This window comes from Schistocerca cancellata, chromosome 5, assembly GCF_023864275.1.
Source record: "Schistocerca cancellata isolate TAMUIC-IGC-003103 chromosome 5, iqSchCanc2.1, whole genome shotgun sequence".
NCBI lineage: Eukaryota > Metazoa > Arthropoda > Insecta > Orthoptera > Acrididae > Schistocerca > Schistocerca cancellata.
The window spans coordinates 590,681,865-590,696,588 of record NC_064630.1 but is presented as its reverse complement, the minus strand read 5'-3'; the positions used below and the strand labels follow the sequence as shown (position 1 = coordinate 590,696,588).

The window sequence follows — 14,724 nt, the reverse complement described above, 5'->3', positions numbered from 1 at the left end:
CTTGGCGACATGCAGATCATTTGACCGTTTGAAATTCACTGTGTTAATATCGACAAATCCTGTTAGCAAGCATTTTTTAAAATATTTGTCCAGATCTACTTTGATGATTGATTACATGGACACAGGTCGTTTCTGTAATATTAAACAAATTAAGCCATCATCTCTTCGTGAGCCCGCCGGTGTGACCGTGTGGTTCTAGGCGCTTCAGTCTGGAACCGCGTGACCGCTACGGTCACAGGTTCGAATCCTGTCTCGGGCATGGATGTGTGTGATGTCCTTAGGTTAGTTAGGTTTAAGTAGTTCTAAGTTCTAGGGGACTGACGACCACAGATGTTAAGTCCCATAGTGCTCAGAGCCATTTGAACCCATCTCTTCATACATTTTAAAAAAGTTTATAAGTGTAAATCGCTTGAACTTAGCATATATCGATTGTACAACCTCTGACAATAAAGTTCCATGAATAGTCCTGTAACATTAACGTAGATGAAGTTTGAACTACAGTTACCTTACTGACCTTCGAAATTGTCACATCCCATAACTATGCACCGCTGAGCTCTGCGATAGATGTCCTGGAAACTTTGCACGAAGTCTTCCTTTGAGATGGCATTCAAAAGCGCTTCACGTATCGTTGAATGTCAGGAATATCGTGAGATCTCTTTCCTTTCAAAGCGAGTTTGAGTCGAGGGAATAGGAAGAAGTCTGGAGGCTTGAGATCCGGCGAGCATGGTGGATGTTCAAGATGCACCACCCTCTTTTTTTTTCAGGAAGTGTTTGACGATATTGGCTGCGTGTGGGCGGACGTTGTCGTGAACAAAAAAGCAGGAACCTTGTTGTGCGTACTGGGCTCATACCCTGTGTAGACATTGCATGAAACGGGTCAAAATTTCAACTAACCATGCAGCATTAAACGTCGTTCCCTTAGGCAGTAATTCCTTGTGGACTATCGAAAAAGGTGATGGACATCGTTTTGATCAGTGATTTTTCGGCTCTGACCATTTTCCGTCGTGTTGATGTCGGAGAATACCATTCCATGCTTTGCCATTTCGTTTCATGATTGTACTGGAGACACCAGGTTTCATCCTCAGTGACAATACGGTTCAAGAATTTGGGTGTGGCATCATTGTTTCGACAAAATCCTGTGAAGCCTCTAGACGTGCCTGCTTCTGATCGGCAGTCAAGTGATGTGGCACGAGACGACAACACGTTTTCCTCTTCCCTAACTCCTGGATAAGGATTTGTAGCACAGATTCACGGTTCATCTGCAGTTCATGCGCTATCATGCTCACAGTTAATTGACGGTCATTTGTCATTAATGTCCTCATTTTCTAAATGTTTTCGTCGCAGACGGCGGTCGCTGGCCGTCTGCTATGGGAATTGTCAGAAACACTTTCCCAGCCTCTTCGAAAACGGGCGAACCACTCGTACATAAACTTCATGGACAGTGCTTGATCCCCATAAACACGTACCACCATTGCACGCGTTTCTTTCAGTGTCTTACCAAGCTTAAAACAAACTTTAAATTGATCCTTTGCTCGTTCATTGTCCTGTTCTCAGTTCAGAACCAACACACTAAAAAAGCACTTCGTCCAACGGGTCTAACAAGGAACACGCACGATGCTCAACTGAACTACGGTGGGGGCAGGCTGTCAACACCGGCCGCTACACAGGTGCAGCGTTGTGAGTCGCCAGTGTTGCCCGATTGACCGTTCTGACTTCATTCACCAAACTTTATTCTCAGAGGTTATATTATACAAAGTCAAACTGGAAAAATGCGAACAAGAGAATGATGGATTGTCAGAAAGATGATACTCGCTCTCATACGGTCAGAACGCATTGGTGATACCGAGAATATTTTGATCGTCATTAATATTATTCGTCAGTATTTCTAGTGCTGAAAATACAATATTCGTTCTCAGACGTTTGTTATATTGCAGCACTGATAATAACATTGAACGAATGAGGGCCCTTAATTTCCGTGTGACATTTCTACCATTGCAGCTGACACGCACAAATCGTACGTAGTTAGCACGAAATGACCGAAACCACTCAAACCCATGCTAGCAGGGCAGAAAATGCACTTTGGGCACGCTACAATGCGGGAGTGTCGGTCTCTCCCCCCACGAATTTCCTCCGCAGACCGAAGTGATAAGAAATCGCGGGCAGGATCCGGCCGCGGGTCGCTTGTTGCCCACCTGTGGTCTAACCCTACACAACGGTGTAGTGGCAATACGTGGTAAACCCCTTGACTACCTATCTCCATCAAGCTCTGTCTTTGGCGTGGTGACTTGCTTGCTGCAATCTCGTCCCGGTCAGGTTCTTAATCTGGTCTATCCACTGCAATGCGGCGCGTCCTCTAGGTCATTGGCGGTCTAATTTTCTCTCTGTGATAGTTCCTTCCATTGCCTCTTGCTTCTGGTCATGCAAACAAAATACAGTGTGTTTGAAAAAGAACTCCCTAACTTTAATCTGTCCTAGAATCCGTACAAAGTGACATACACTATTCTAGTTTGTGGTGTTTGATTCATAAACTCTCCAAGTTTGGCTCCCCTGTAGTTGGCAGGTCTGTTTGACCTTGAGGAGGCGCCAGTGCTGTTTTTTAACTCTGTTTTCTCAATAAGTCCAGGCACGCTTGTAGCACAGTGCAGAGTAACGCAGCAACAATGTGTATTTCGCAACAGAAAGTGCAGTGTGTTATTTGGCTTGAGTCAGTTATAACAGTGCAACATAATTTTAGACATGGTGGTGAACCATCCACAGCAAAAGCTATCCGTCATTGCCTGTAGTCTTTCAAGGAAACCAGTAGTGTTTTAAAAGCAAAATCACCAGGAGACCGAGAACTTCTGAAGATGTTGTTGAACAGATCTGTGTTTCAGGTGTTCAGAGCCCAAAGAAGTCTTTGGCCAGACTTAGTCTACAATTAGGAGTGCCTAAAGGTACTGTGTATGATGTTGTATGTAAAAGACTTAAGTTGCGCACCTGCAAGTTGCAACTGTTACATGAAATAAAATCTACTGATAAAATCGAAAGGTATGAGTTTGCTGTTGACTTTCAACACAGAATTGATGATGATGTCACTTTTTAAAAAAAGACATTTCATGTCAATGGAACAGTTAATCGCCATAGCTGCAGAATTTGAGGAGCAGAGCATCCACATGAAGTTATGCAGCATCAAAATGACTCTTCCAAAGTTAATGTCTGGTGCAGTTGGATGGAAGATTATGTGATTGGTCCTTTCATTTTTGTGGAAAAAACAATAAATGGGGACATTTACTGTTGACAGAATACATCTTTCCCCAAATGGACGATATTGCGGCGGAAAAGTGGCTTGTGTTTTTCCAACAAGATGGTGCCCCACCTCATTACAGTAACCATGTGCGTGCGGTCTTGACATTCACTTTCCAGGAAGGTGGATAGGCATGGCTGGCCCAATACCTTGGCCACTGTGAAGCCCAGACTAAACCCCACTGGACTTTTTCTTTTGAAGCCACATAAAAAAATGTTGTGTACAGTGAAAAGATTAGAGACGTCAATCATTTACGGGAAAGAATCATCGCTGTAGTTAGGATAGTTACAGCTGAAATGCTGGTGAATATGTGGCGAGAAATGGAATATCGTCTCGACGTGTGCAGGGCAACAAATGGACCCCATGTTGGCGTCTACTAACATTAAACAAAACTTGATGGAATTCTCTTTCATGGTATGTACTCAATGATGGAATTTTTAATTAATTTCCCCATTAAATTTATACTTAAAACTAGGGAGTTCTTTCTCAAACATCCTGTATTTCAACTCGTTTTGGTAATACGAATTAAAAAGAGAGGTAAACCAGACATTAGGGTGTTTACACAATGTGTGAATGTTAACAACCTATTAAACTGGAACATGGTACTGTGATACAAAAATTGTTGTTATGTACAGAGGAAACAATATTCGTAGACTGAAACACAGCTCACTAAGAGTATGCCATGCGCAAATTGGGAGAGCTTAGATGTCTAATAGTGTGGACGACAACAGTTCAAGCCTACGTCCTGCAATCCTGATTTAGGTTTCCGTGGTTTCCTTCGCTTCAGGCAAATGCCAGGACGGTTCCTTTGAAAGGGCATGGCCGACTTCCTTCCCCATCATTCCCTAATCAAATGGGACTGAGGACCTCGCTGTTTGGTCACCCAAATCAACCAACCAATCTAATAGTGATTTAATGGTGAACAAACTATGCCAAACGGAATGAGGTGGTGCGGAGTGAGGTGTTGAGCGGCTCTCTTTCGTTAGAGAACATGGCACAACCCTTAATAGCGACAATCTGAGGAATGAGACCTCTTTGCTGACAAGAACTATTGTTCGCTGATGTTTAGATGGTTCCCGGTGTAGGAAGTACGAAAGATTTCTAACATAGCGTATGAGCGAAGGAAGTCAGGTGCTTATCAGGTATGAGCTGTAGTAGCACAGTATTAATTATCACCTCGAAATAAAATTAAGATACGTTATTAATATTAGTTTTTATTTTGCAGGCCTATCTCTGCAGTCCTGATACACACTCAAATATCCGCACTACGTACCGTAGCTCGCCACAACAGGAAGCAAAACTAAATGACGCGGACATGGATAAAGTGCAGTGTCGTGCTGTAGTTAGTTTTCAGTGGCAACGGAAACGTTGTAGCTGTGTCAGCCCAGTCGGAATGACTCACACTGTGAGTAACAAAAAAATGGCTCTGAGCACTATGCAACTTAACTTCTGAGGTCATCAGTCGCCTGGAACTTAGAACTAATTAAACCTAACTAACCTAAGGACATCACACACATCCATGCCCGAGGCAGGATTCAAACCTGCGACCGTAGCCGTCGCTCGGCTCCAGACTGCAGCGCCTAGAACCGCACAGCCACTCCGGCCGGCACTGTGAGTAACATTATGCGAGCATTTCCTGGATGTTACATCTACAGAGCATAGTTCAAGACAGTTTCTTTGAAATATTTGTCTTACGACAGGTATCGCCTAGACTTTTCCAGCAAGCGATGTGGCGCAGTGGTTAGCATAATGGACTTGCATTCGGGAAGACGACGGTCCCAATCCACATCCGGCCATCTGGAGCTATGTTTTCCGTGATTTCCCTAAATCGCTCCAGGCAAATGACAAGATGGTACCTTTGAAAGGGCACGGCCTATTGCAATCCCCATCCTTGAACCAATGCGAGTTTGTGCTCCGTCTGTAATGAGCTCGATGTCGACAGGACGTTAAATCCTAATCTTCGTGCCTTCTTCTTTCCTTTTTCTCACGCCTCTTCCGTAATCATGTCAGCCAGCATTCCAGGCCGTCTTCTTTCCTGCAAGCCTGCCTATTGCTTGCAGGCGATTTCTTTGCAACATGCGCTGTTGCCCGTGATATTTGGCACTGTGGATGTCGGAATTTTTAATTCCCTAACGATTTCCGAAATGAAATGTCCCATGCGTATAGCTCTAACAACCATTCCGCGTTCAAAATCTGTTAATTCCCGTCGTGCGGCCAAATCATGTCGGAAACGTCACCTGACTGACTTGAGTACGAATATTAGCTCCGCCAGGGCACACTTATGCATGCGATAGTACCGCCGTCTGTATATGTGAGTATCGCTATCCCATGACTATTGTCCCCTCAGTGTGCACTGATAAACAGAAACCTTATGACCACTGCTTAATTTGGAACACAATACAGCAACACAGCATAGATTCGACAAGTCCTTGTTATTGTATGTCTGTCCTTTTAACTGGAAGTCTTGGGGGCCACGGTCGTTCACTATTATAAGAAAATGAAAAGCCTACAGCCGTCCTTATGATCTTATTTATTGTGTAGCTACCAGTTTCGGCCATTCAAGACGCCATATTGAGACCATAGTTGGTGCTGAATGGGTTATCATGATCCCACGATCCATCTACAGGGTGTTACAAAAAGGTACGGTCAAACTTTCAGGAAATATTTCTCACACACAAATAAAGAAAAGATGTTATGTGGACATGTGTCGGGAAACGCTTAATTTCCATGTTAGAGCTAATTTTAGTTTCGTCAGTATGTACTGTACTTCCTCGATTCACCGCCAGTTGGCCCAATTGAAGGAAGGTAATGTTGACTTCGGTGCTTGTGTTGACATGCGACTCATTGCTCTACAGTACTAGCATCAAGCACATCAGTACGTAGCATCAACACGTTAGTGTTCATCACGAACGTGGTTTTGCAGTCAGTGCAATGTTTACAAATGCGGAGTTGGCAGATGCCCATTTGATGTATGGAGTAGCACGGGGCAATAGCCGTGGCGCGGTACGTTTGTATCGGGACAGATTTCCAGAACGAAGGTGTCCCGACAGGAAGACGTTCGAAGCAATTGATCGGCGTCTCAGGGAGCACGGAACATTCCAGCCTATGACTCGCGACTGGGGAAGACCTAGAACAACGAGGACACCTGCAATGGACGAGGCAATTCTTCGTGCAGTTGACGATAACCCTAATGTCAGCGTCAGAGAAGTTGCTGCTGTACAAGGTAACGTTGACCACGTCACTGTATGGAGAGTGCTACGGGAGAACCAGTTGTTTCCGTACCATGTACAGCGTGTGCAGGCACTATCAGCAGCTGATTGGCCTCCACGGGTACACTTCTGCGAATGGTTCATCCAACAATGTGTCAATCCTCATTTCAGTGCAAATGTTCTCTGTACAGATGAGGCTTCATTCCAACGTGATCAAATTGTAAATTTTCGCAATCAACATGCGTGGGCTGACGAGAATCCGCACGCAATTGTGCAATCATGTCATCAACACAGATTTTCTGTGAACGTTTGGGCAGGCATTGTTGGTGATGTCTTGATTGGGCCCCATGTTCTTCCACCTACGCTCAATGGAGCACGTTATCATGATTTCATACGGGACACTCTATCTGTGCTGCTAGAACATGTGCCTTTACAAGTACGACAAAACGTGTTCATGCACGATGGAGCTCCTCCACATTTCAGTCGAAGTGTTCGTACGCTTCTTAACAACAGAATCGGTGACCGATGGATTGGTAGAGGCGGACCAATTCCATGGCCTCCACGCTCTCCTGACCTCAACCCTCTTGACTTTCATTTATGGGGGCATTTGAAAGCTCTTGTCTACGCAACCCCGGTACCAAATGTAGAGACTCTTCGTGCTCGTATTGTGGACGGCTGTGATACAATACGCCATTCTCCAGGGCTGCATCAGCGCATCAGGGATTCCATGCGACGGAGGGTGGATGCATGTATCCTCGCTAACGGGGGACATTTTGAATATTTCCTGTAACAAAGTGTTTGAAGTCACACTGGTACGTTCTGTTGCTGTGTGTTTCCATTCCATGATTAATGTGATTTGAAGAGAAGTAATAAAATGAGCTCTGACATGGAAAGTAAGCGTTTCCGGACACATGTCCACATAACATATTTTCTTTCTTTGTGTGTGAGGAATGTTTCCTGAAAGCTTGGCCGTACCTTTTTGTAACACCCTGTATACACTGCATCAGAGGGCAGCATAACTGGATTACGCAGGCTATCTGTAACTGTGATCTCAGCACTCCAACCATCAAGTTGGAGGAGTATAGTATGTGTAATGTGCTCTTAAATTAACAAATAATTTTTTGTATTCTAGTTTTTTAGCTTGGCATTCTTAAAATATGCGAACGTCCACATGCCTGTTAATTGGACCAACAACTGATGTGTACAAGACTCAATACCGTGTTATACAAATTTTCAGAGCAGGATTAAACTGGATATTCCTGATAGCATATTACATAGTGAGTAAGTTATCATTCCATTTTTCTACTTTGAAATTTAATCTGGACAATATCATGAATTACTATTGGCTTGCACCTGGCGACACGTGGAGTTCACGGCAGGAAACGTCAGCGGCGGAATAACAGACTGTCTGGTGCCTAGTGACGTTTGTCTGCTCTCACTTGCTGCTTTCTAAAACTTATAGCGCCTTCTCAAAACCCCGCGCTTGCTGAAACAAGCAGAAAAGCAACACAGATAAATTACGTATTGTAAATATTTTACTGGAACATTTTTCACAATCACAGAATTTTTCGTTTAGCTCTTTTTAACTAGCGCGGCTTCACCAGCATACTCTTATGCTATGTAGCTCTATAGTATGCGAGAAACTTTGGAATCTCATTAGAACTGGGCAAACATGTTGTCTTGGGTCTTGGCTTCCCTGTACTGAGGACAGCTACTGCGTCAAGAAGTTTTTAAAAACCAATTTTAAACTCTCCTTTGTGCAGCTATGTGAGCCACATTTCAGCAAAACAGTGCCTCACCATAAGTGGTGACAAGAGTGCGAGCCTTCATAAAATTAAAAAAAAAAAAAAAGGCTCCAGTCACTGCTTCTCTGACCGGCACGTTCCTATGTACGTGAGGTCGCTGACCGATCATCCAGCTGTATTTGTTCACATATTAATTACGAGGAGGAAGATTCACAGGAATATATCCAGGTCCTCTTTGATTAGGTGCCGCGATATTTAGAGGTTCAGACTTCCGATTGCACCTTCGCCCCGTTATTGAACCCTGAGAGTCAGGTGAAGTGTTCAGTTCCGTAATCCTAATAATTTGTATAACCTATAACGTCAAGTACTGGTACTCCATCTATCTTTGTTTTGCAATTCCGCAAACATATTACATCATTATCTAGATGATACCAGTAGTCTGTGTAAGGAAGAGCCTTCATACATTTATTTATTCAGGGCGACAATTATTGAACTACATGAAATAATGCCGTCATGACTTCTGAACTGTTTGCGTTAAGACTTTCAAACTGCGCAATTGGCCACGGGGCATAGTAGGAATTAGTATTTGTATGCGACTATGAAGCCCACTTTAATTTGGGTGGGTTCGTCAATAAGCAAAGTTGGCACATGTCGCTTGTGGGGGACTGAGAATCGACATTTCACGATCGAAAAGTCTCTTCACCCTCAACAGGTGACAGTGCAATGTGCAATGTCCAGTCACAGAATAATCGGAGCTATATTCCTTGATGGCACGATGACTGCCGAACGGTTCGTGGTTTCTGAAGATGATCTCATCCCCATTATCCAAAGCTATCCTGATTTCGACAAGATGTGCTTCGTACAAGACGGATCTCGACCCCATCGAAGTAGTAGAGTGTTTGATCCCCTGGAGGAGCATTTTGGGGACGGCATTCTCTCTCTGGGGTACCCAGAGGCCATTTGCATGGGCCTCGATTGGCCACCGTATTCTCCGGATCAGAACACACGCGGCGTTATATTAAAGACAAAGTGTACACCAATAACTGCTGAGCCGAAAACTGCCATTCAGCAGGTGATCGAAGGCGTAGATGCTCCGACACTTCAGCGGGTCATGCAGAATTTCGCTATTCCTCTTCGCCACATCATCGCCAATGATGGCAGGTATATCGAACATGTCATAACCTAAATCCGAATATCTGTAGTGACGTTTTCATGTTGAATAAAGTGTGTGCACGCCGTAGTTTGTAACTAATTTACGTTTATTTTTCATGTAGTTCAATAATTGTCACCCTGTACATGCATTTATTCTACATGACGAAATTAGATTCTACAGAACTTTTCTTACATCTAGCCAGGCATCCCTTAAAGATTCTCTTCAAATTTGACTTTGATGAGCGTAGAAAATAGGTTACAAATAACAATAGTAATAAAAAAATGGCAATACCGATAAGAATCAAATCTGGAGAGTAAATTAATTAGTCTGGGAAAGAGATAAGTCTGGGAAAGTGATAAGAAAACTTTAACAGAGCCGATTATAAAGAGTAAACCAAGAAGAAAAACAGCAGTATGGCTGACGAAGTCTGTTGCATGTCATGATGATGACTATGGAAATGGAAATGAGCGTATGGCATCATTCGGGGAAGTTCGGCCGCCAAGTGCAAGTCTTATTTCATTCGACGCCACATGGAGGTGATGAGGATGAAATGATGATGATGACAATACAGCAGCCAGTCCACGAGCGGAGAGAATCTCCCACCCGGCCAGGAATCGAACCCGGGCCCGCTTATATGGGAGGCAAGGATTTTATCACTCTGCTAAGCAGGCGGACGATGATGGCTATAATAAACCGAGAATGAGTTCCGCCAATGATGGCAGATAAAGTTTTCGTCTCCTCTTGAATACACTATTGTTTGTAATCAGAAGGAAGTCAATGAGTATTCGGTATCTGAGATATACAGTTGACATGCACAACGATATGAAAAAGATTTACACGTAGCTGCAACCAACACATTGAACGTATCGTGTTTCGTATTGCAGTTATGGAATGGTAATAGGCGTTTTACATATGTAGTAAGGTGACTGAAAAATCGGTGAAGAATATGGAGATACAGAACGGGCAAAAATCACATCCCTCGTCTAAAATGGGGATACGAAAGACTAAGATTATGAAACAACACATGTATGTCATGCAGTCATTCACGGTTAGGTTAAGTCGTCTCGAATTTTCACTGTTCCTGCCATATCGACCAGCTAGACGTTCACCTAAATTTTTAATTGCATACCAGGATCAATATTTCGTACATGTTATGACAGTTTACATATTCATCTAGAAATACAGTGTGGTCGTTTATTGTTTTTTGGTAGGATAACTGGGTAAGTTATTATCACCATGTGTAGGAGCTTCAATAAAACGTTATCTGATTGCCTACAGAATTTTTGAGGATTTCAGTTGAGATCTAACGACAGAACTGCTTTAGTATACACAGAAGGCGACATACACTGCCGACGTATTACAGTTGAGGTCATCATGTCCTTTATTTTGCCCTAAACTTTTAACCTGTTGTGCATCAGTCTGTTTCTCATTCCTTGATTTCACTTATGTTCGGCGATGTATATCAGTTATTTTTAGCCATTTTAATAGATCCGTTGTTGCTAGAGTTTGGCCAACTATTTCCTTGGACTGCTCCTCTTCTAAGTGCTCAGAGCAAATACCAAATGATTCCATTGCATATTTGAAGTACCGTTGTATTATGCTCAGTAAAGCAGTTTCAACGTCTGTAGTAATCTGAACAGTGATATCACTTATTATATAGAACACATAAAGAACGTATGCGTTGACATATAAAGCACCGCCAGTTTCACAATGGAGCGAGCAACTAAGGGAATAACACTCTGGATGAAGGACTTTGGGAAAGAAGGCAGAAAAATACCGATTTGTGTTTTATTCTTTTATTTATCTTTTAAAAGAAAAAGTAATTGACAAAAGAGAAAGAAGCTAACACAATATTACATGAACCTGAGCGTGTGGTTATCTGTTGCAGCATTGAAACCTCACGGCGATTTTGACACCATATGTCAGAATTGTTGAAATAAATGCCATGTTTCTGCTCAAGTGTAGCTATATCATGCTACTCTGTATCATGTGTGTAGCAAGACATTATTTGAGTCACTGTCAGCACGCACACCTTGAACTCTTGTGAATTGCTAGTGGTTTTTGTTTTACCGCACGATGTATTGGCAGCACTGAAGATGTGGAGCTACTACTTGGGCGCAGAGTCGATATTGCCTGTCAGCTGTTGGCTGTGTCATGCGGAGGTACTTGTAAAGCGTCTTAACAAGAGTAACAGTGCGTTCGTCGGTGGTGGTACTATGGCAAGGATCCAGGAAGTTGTTTATGGCGTCTGTTTCGTTTTAGTTAGTTTTTGTGCATTTCATGTAGACTCTCTTTTCAATGTTTATCCGCGAATTCAACCTCTCCCGGTTGAGGGGGATCCAGGAGAACCACTTTTTCTCACCCCGCTCATTGAAGAAGGAAGAATAAAGGAGGCACAGCGGCTTGCTTTAGTAGGCGTAGGCATTAACGAAGGCTGCACCGAAAATTGCCATAGAGTCAAGAGTTATTCCGGTTATTTAACGGTCAACAAAACGTTCAACTCCAATCTTTTCTTCTGGTTCTTCCCTGCTGAGGTAAGTAACACAGCCACATCTAAGTAGCAGTGTGAAGAAAGTCATATTGTTAGAAGTAACATGGTCTGATGTAAGATTTGTTAGTTACAGTTTAAATATCGTGACAAAAATGTCATGGAAAAATGTTGGGATGTTCTTTCATTACCGAACGTGACTGTATTGACTGAAAGTATTATTGTGTTTTTACGCTATTTTTAATTTGGCGCTGTTTTTTTCCACTTTGCTTACATTTACATTTTGAAACTGTGAATTTTTTTGTGGTGATTTGAATAGCTCGGAAACAGAATAAACCTTTAAAAACAGCTTAACATTGTAAACAGTATGATAGTAACAGGCCCTATTACGGTGGGTGCCGTATGTCGTATCATTGAACTAGACAGGTTTTTCATTTTGTAAATTAAATTCGTTGTAATCATTTTAATTTAGCGTGGGTTCTTTGTGAAACATTGTACTCCGTATAAACTAAACGAAACACCTTATCTCGTTCCGCAAAACTTTATTTTAGTACAACATAGGTTTAGTGCTGTGAGCCTGTGTTCCAGTGCACAACTGGATCAGTTTAGAAAAATTCTTGGGATTTTATAATATGGTTGTAACACAATTGCCTCCTGTAATTATTTTTACGTTCATTCACTTGATTTAAACCTTCCAGGCAAGTAGATCCTTTCCAGCTGAAATGAAAGACTTATCATTGTGTCTAGATCTACTTTTTAAAAAACTCATTTTTAGGCTTTATCGATTAGGGGAATTACCTAGAGGCGTAGAACGATCGAAATGCCACGTCAGTCAGCACACTGGCTCGCATAAGGATGAAACTGTTCATATCTTCGGTTTTCTTTCTGTAGGCTTGTTTCATCTGCAGGGAAGCTTTTTAAATTTGGAACGGCTTGTACTTACCTCTTGACGTCGCTGAGACAAAACTCTAAATGCTCTTCCTTCCGAGTGACTTGGAGAATTATGCCTTTCGTATTAGAGTGCAAATATAAACTTCTGTGGTGAGGGGAAAAATAATTGGTTGGTAAAATTTTAGTTCAAATGGTTCTGAGCACTATGGGACTGCTGAGGTCATCAGTCCCTTAGAACTTAGAACTACTTAAACCTAACTAACCTAAGGACATCACACACATCCATGCCCGAGGCAGGATTCGAACCTGCGACCGCAGCGGTCTCGCGGTTCCATACTGTAGCGCCTAGAACCGCACGGCCACTCCGGCCGGCAATATTTTAGTAACTTTCACCGTACGCGTTTTTCCCATTTCTAAATAGTTAGTAATCCATGCAGTAATTTTCAGTATAGGAATGTAAAATTTCATAAGTATGAGCGCTACATTTCCCAACTAAATCGTACATTAGTGTCATCAAGCTGCTAAAATTGTTAACAGCGGCTACCTTCAGGTATTACTTCTGAGCTACCAATACCGACATTGCAAAAATATACGAATTCTAGAAGTAAGCGTCTCTCTGTTAATCTATGCTAATTATCATGTACCATTACACAGCTGATGGGTTTTTACCAGTGGATAAAGGAACAGCGTAGCTTGTCTTTGTGTGTGAATGATTAGTTCTGTTGTGTGAATGATTAGTTCTGTTGTGTGAATGAAAAGTGGTTGCATGAGCATAGTTTTATATTTTTATGTTTAAAAGTGAGCAACATAATGATTCCTGCTATATATTTGTCCGAGGGATTTATCGATGTTGTTCCTGAAAATAGGCTACTGGCCTAAATAGTTTTGACCCAGACAGGTGACCTATTTTAATGCGTTTGTGACACATACCTGCATCCAGAGGTAGTTACGAGAAAATCCGTGTTTAGTCAATCAGACATTTTCATGATGGAATGCGTATCAATTTTCAGACCAGTGACTTGTCAGCGTGATATTGGCCTGGATTTCAATGTGAAATCTGCTCGTTGCGTGATCTAGATATGGAAAGCTATGCAACATCGTTAGAAAAAGGAAAGCGATATGGCATTGTTGGGTGCGGATTCCTAAGGAATTCTACATCTACATAAACAGTCCGCAAGCCACTGTACAGTGCATTGGGCAATTTTGTTTCCCCACTAGCCGACAAACGCGGCGTGCCTGAGTATTCAATTTGTCAGATTTTTATTAGAAACGGAAAAATAACTGTTTTTGTAGTGTAATAGCAAAAAAATTAATTTCGATGTGTTCATGGAAAGCAGCTTCGAAATTATGAAACAGTCTTTCAGAGAAATTTGTATATTGTGCAAGTTACTGCACCTTCGCGTGTCTACTCTGTGATTTTGTAAACGTCTCTATGGCAACGCCACATCATAACTCTATAGACGGCTATTGTTTTGCCTATAGCCGTCTGCGCTTCCCAGCTGAAAGCGGTCAAAAGCGTTGTTAGGTGTCAGGAATTTCCTTAAGCTGGCTCGACTGTAGGAGTGTCGTAATAGTAGAGAATAAAAATATTGAAACTTCATGCACAATGCGGCAGCGTTTCACGCGTCTCAATGTTTATGTCGTCATATCTCCTGAGCTATATGTGTTAACATGGGCTAAGGTCGCAGGGTCGATACCTGCCTCGGGCATGGATGTGTGTGATGTCCTTAGGTTAGTTAGGTTTAAGTAGTTATAAGTTCTAGGGGACTGATGCCCTCGGAAGTTGTCCCATAGTGCTCAGAGACATTTGTTAACATGATATAATTTTGAAACTTGATATAATTTTGTAGGTGCATTTAGCAGCTTATGTGGACACTGTCTACGAAATTTGTGTGCGAATGGTTAGTAGCACAGAAGTAATTTAAACGTGAAGCATGGTGCGCTTTTTTTTTTCT

At 42.3% G+C, this 14,724-nt stretch overlaps 1 protein-coding gene across 1 annotated transcript in view; it reads left to right on the top strand.

Moving 5' to 3' along the window:
* The first annotated feature begins 11,517 nt into the window (after positions 1-11,517).
* LOC126187847 (venom serine carboxypeptidase) overlaps positions 11,518-14,724 on the top strand; it is a 143,074-nt gene continuing 139,867 nt past the window's right edge. Inside the window, exon 1 of the mRNA XM_049929158.1 lies at positions 11,518-11,924. Within this exon, the coding sequence (XP_049785115.1) occupies positions 11,607-11,924 (318 nt within the window). The 5' untranslated portion in view covers positions 11,518-11,606. The remainder of the gene's footprint in view (positions 11,925-14,724) is intronic.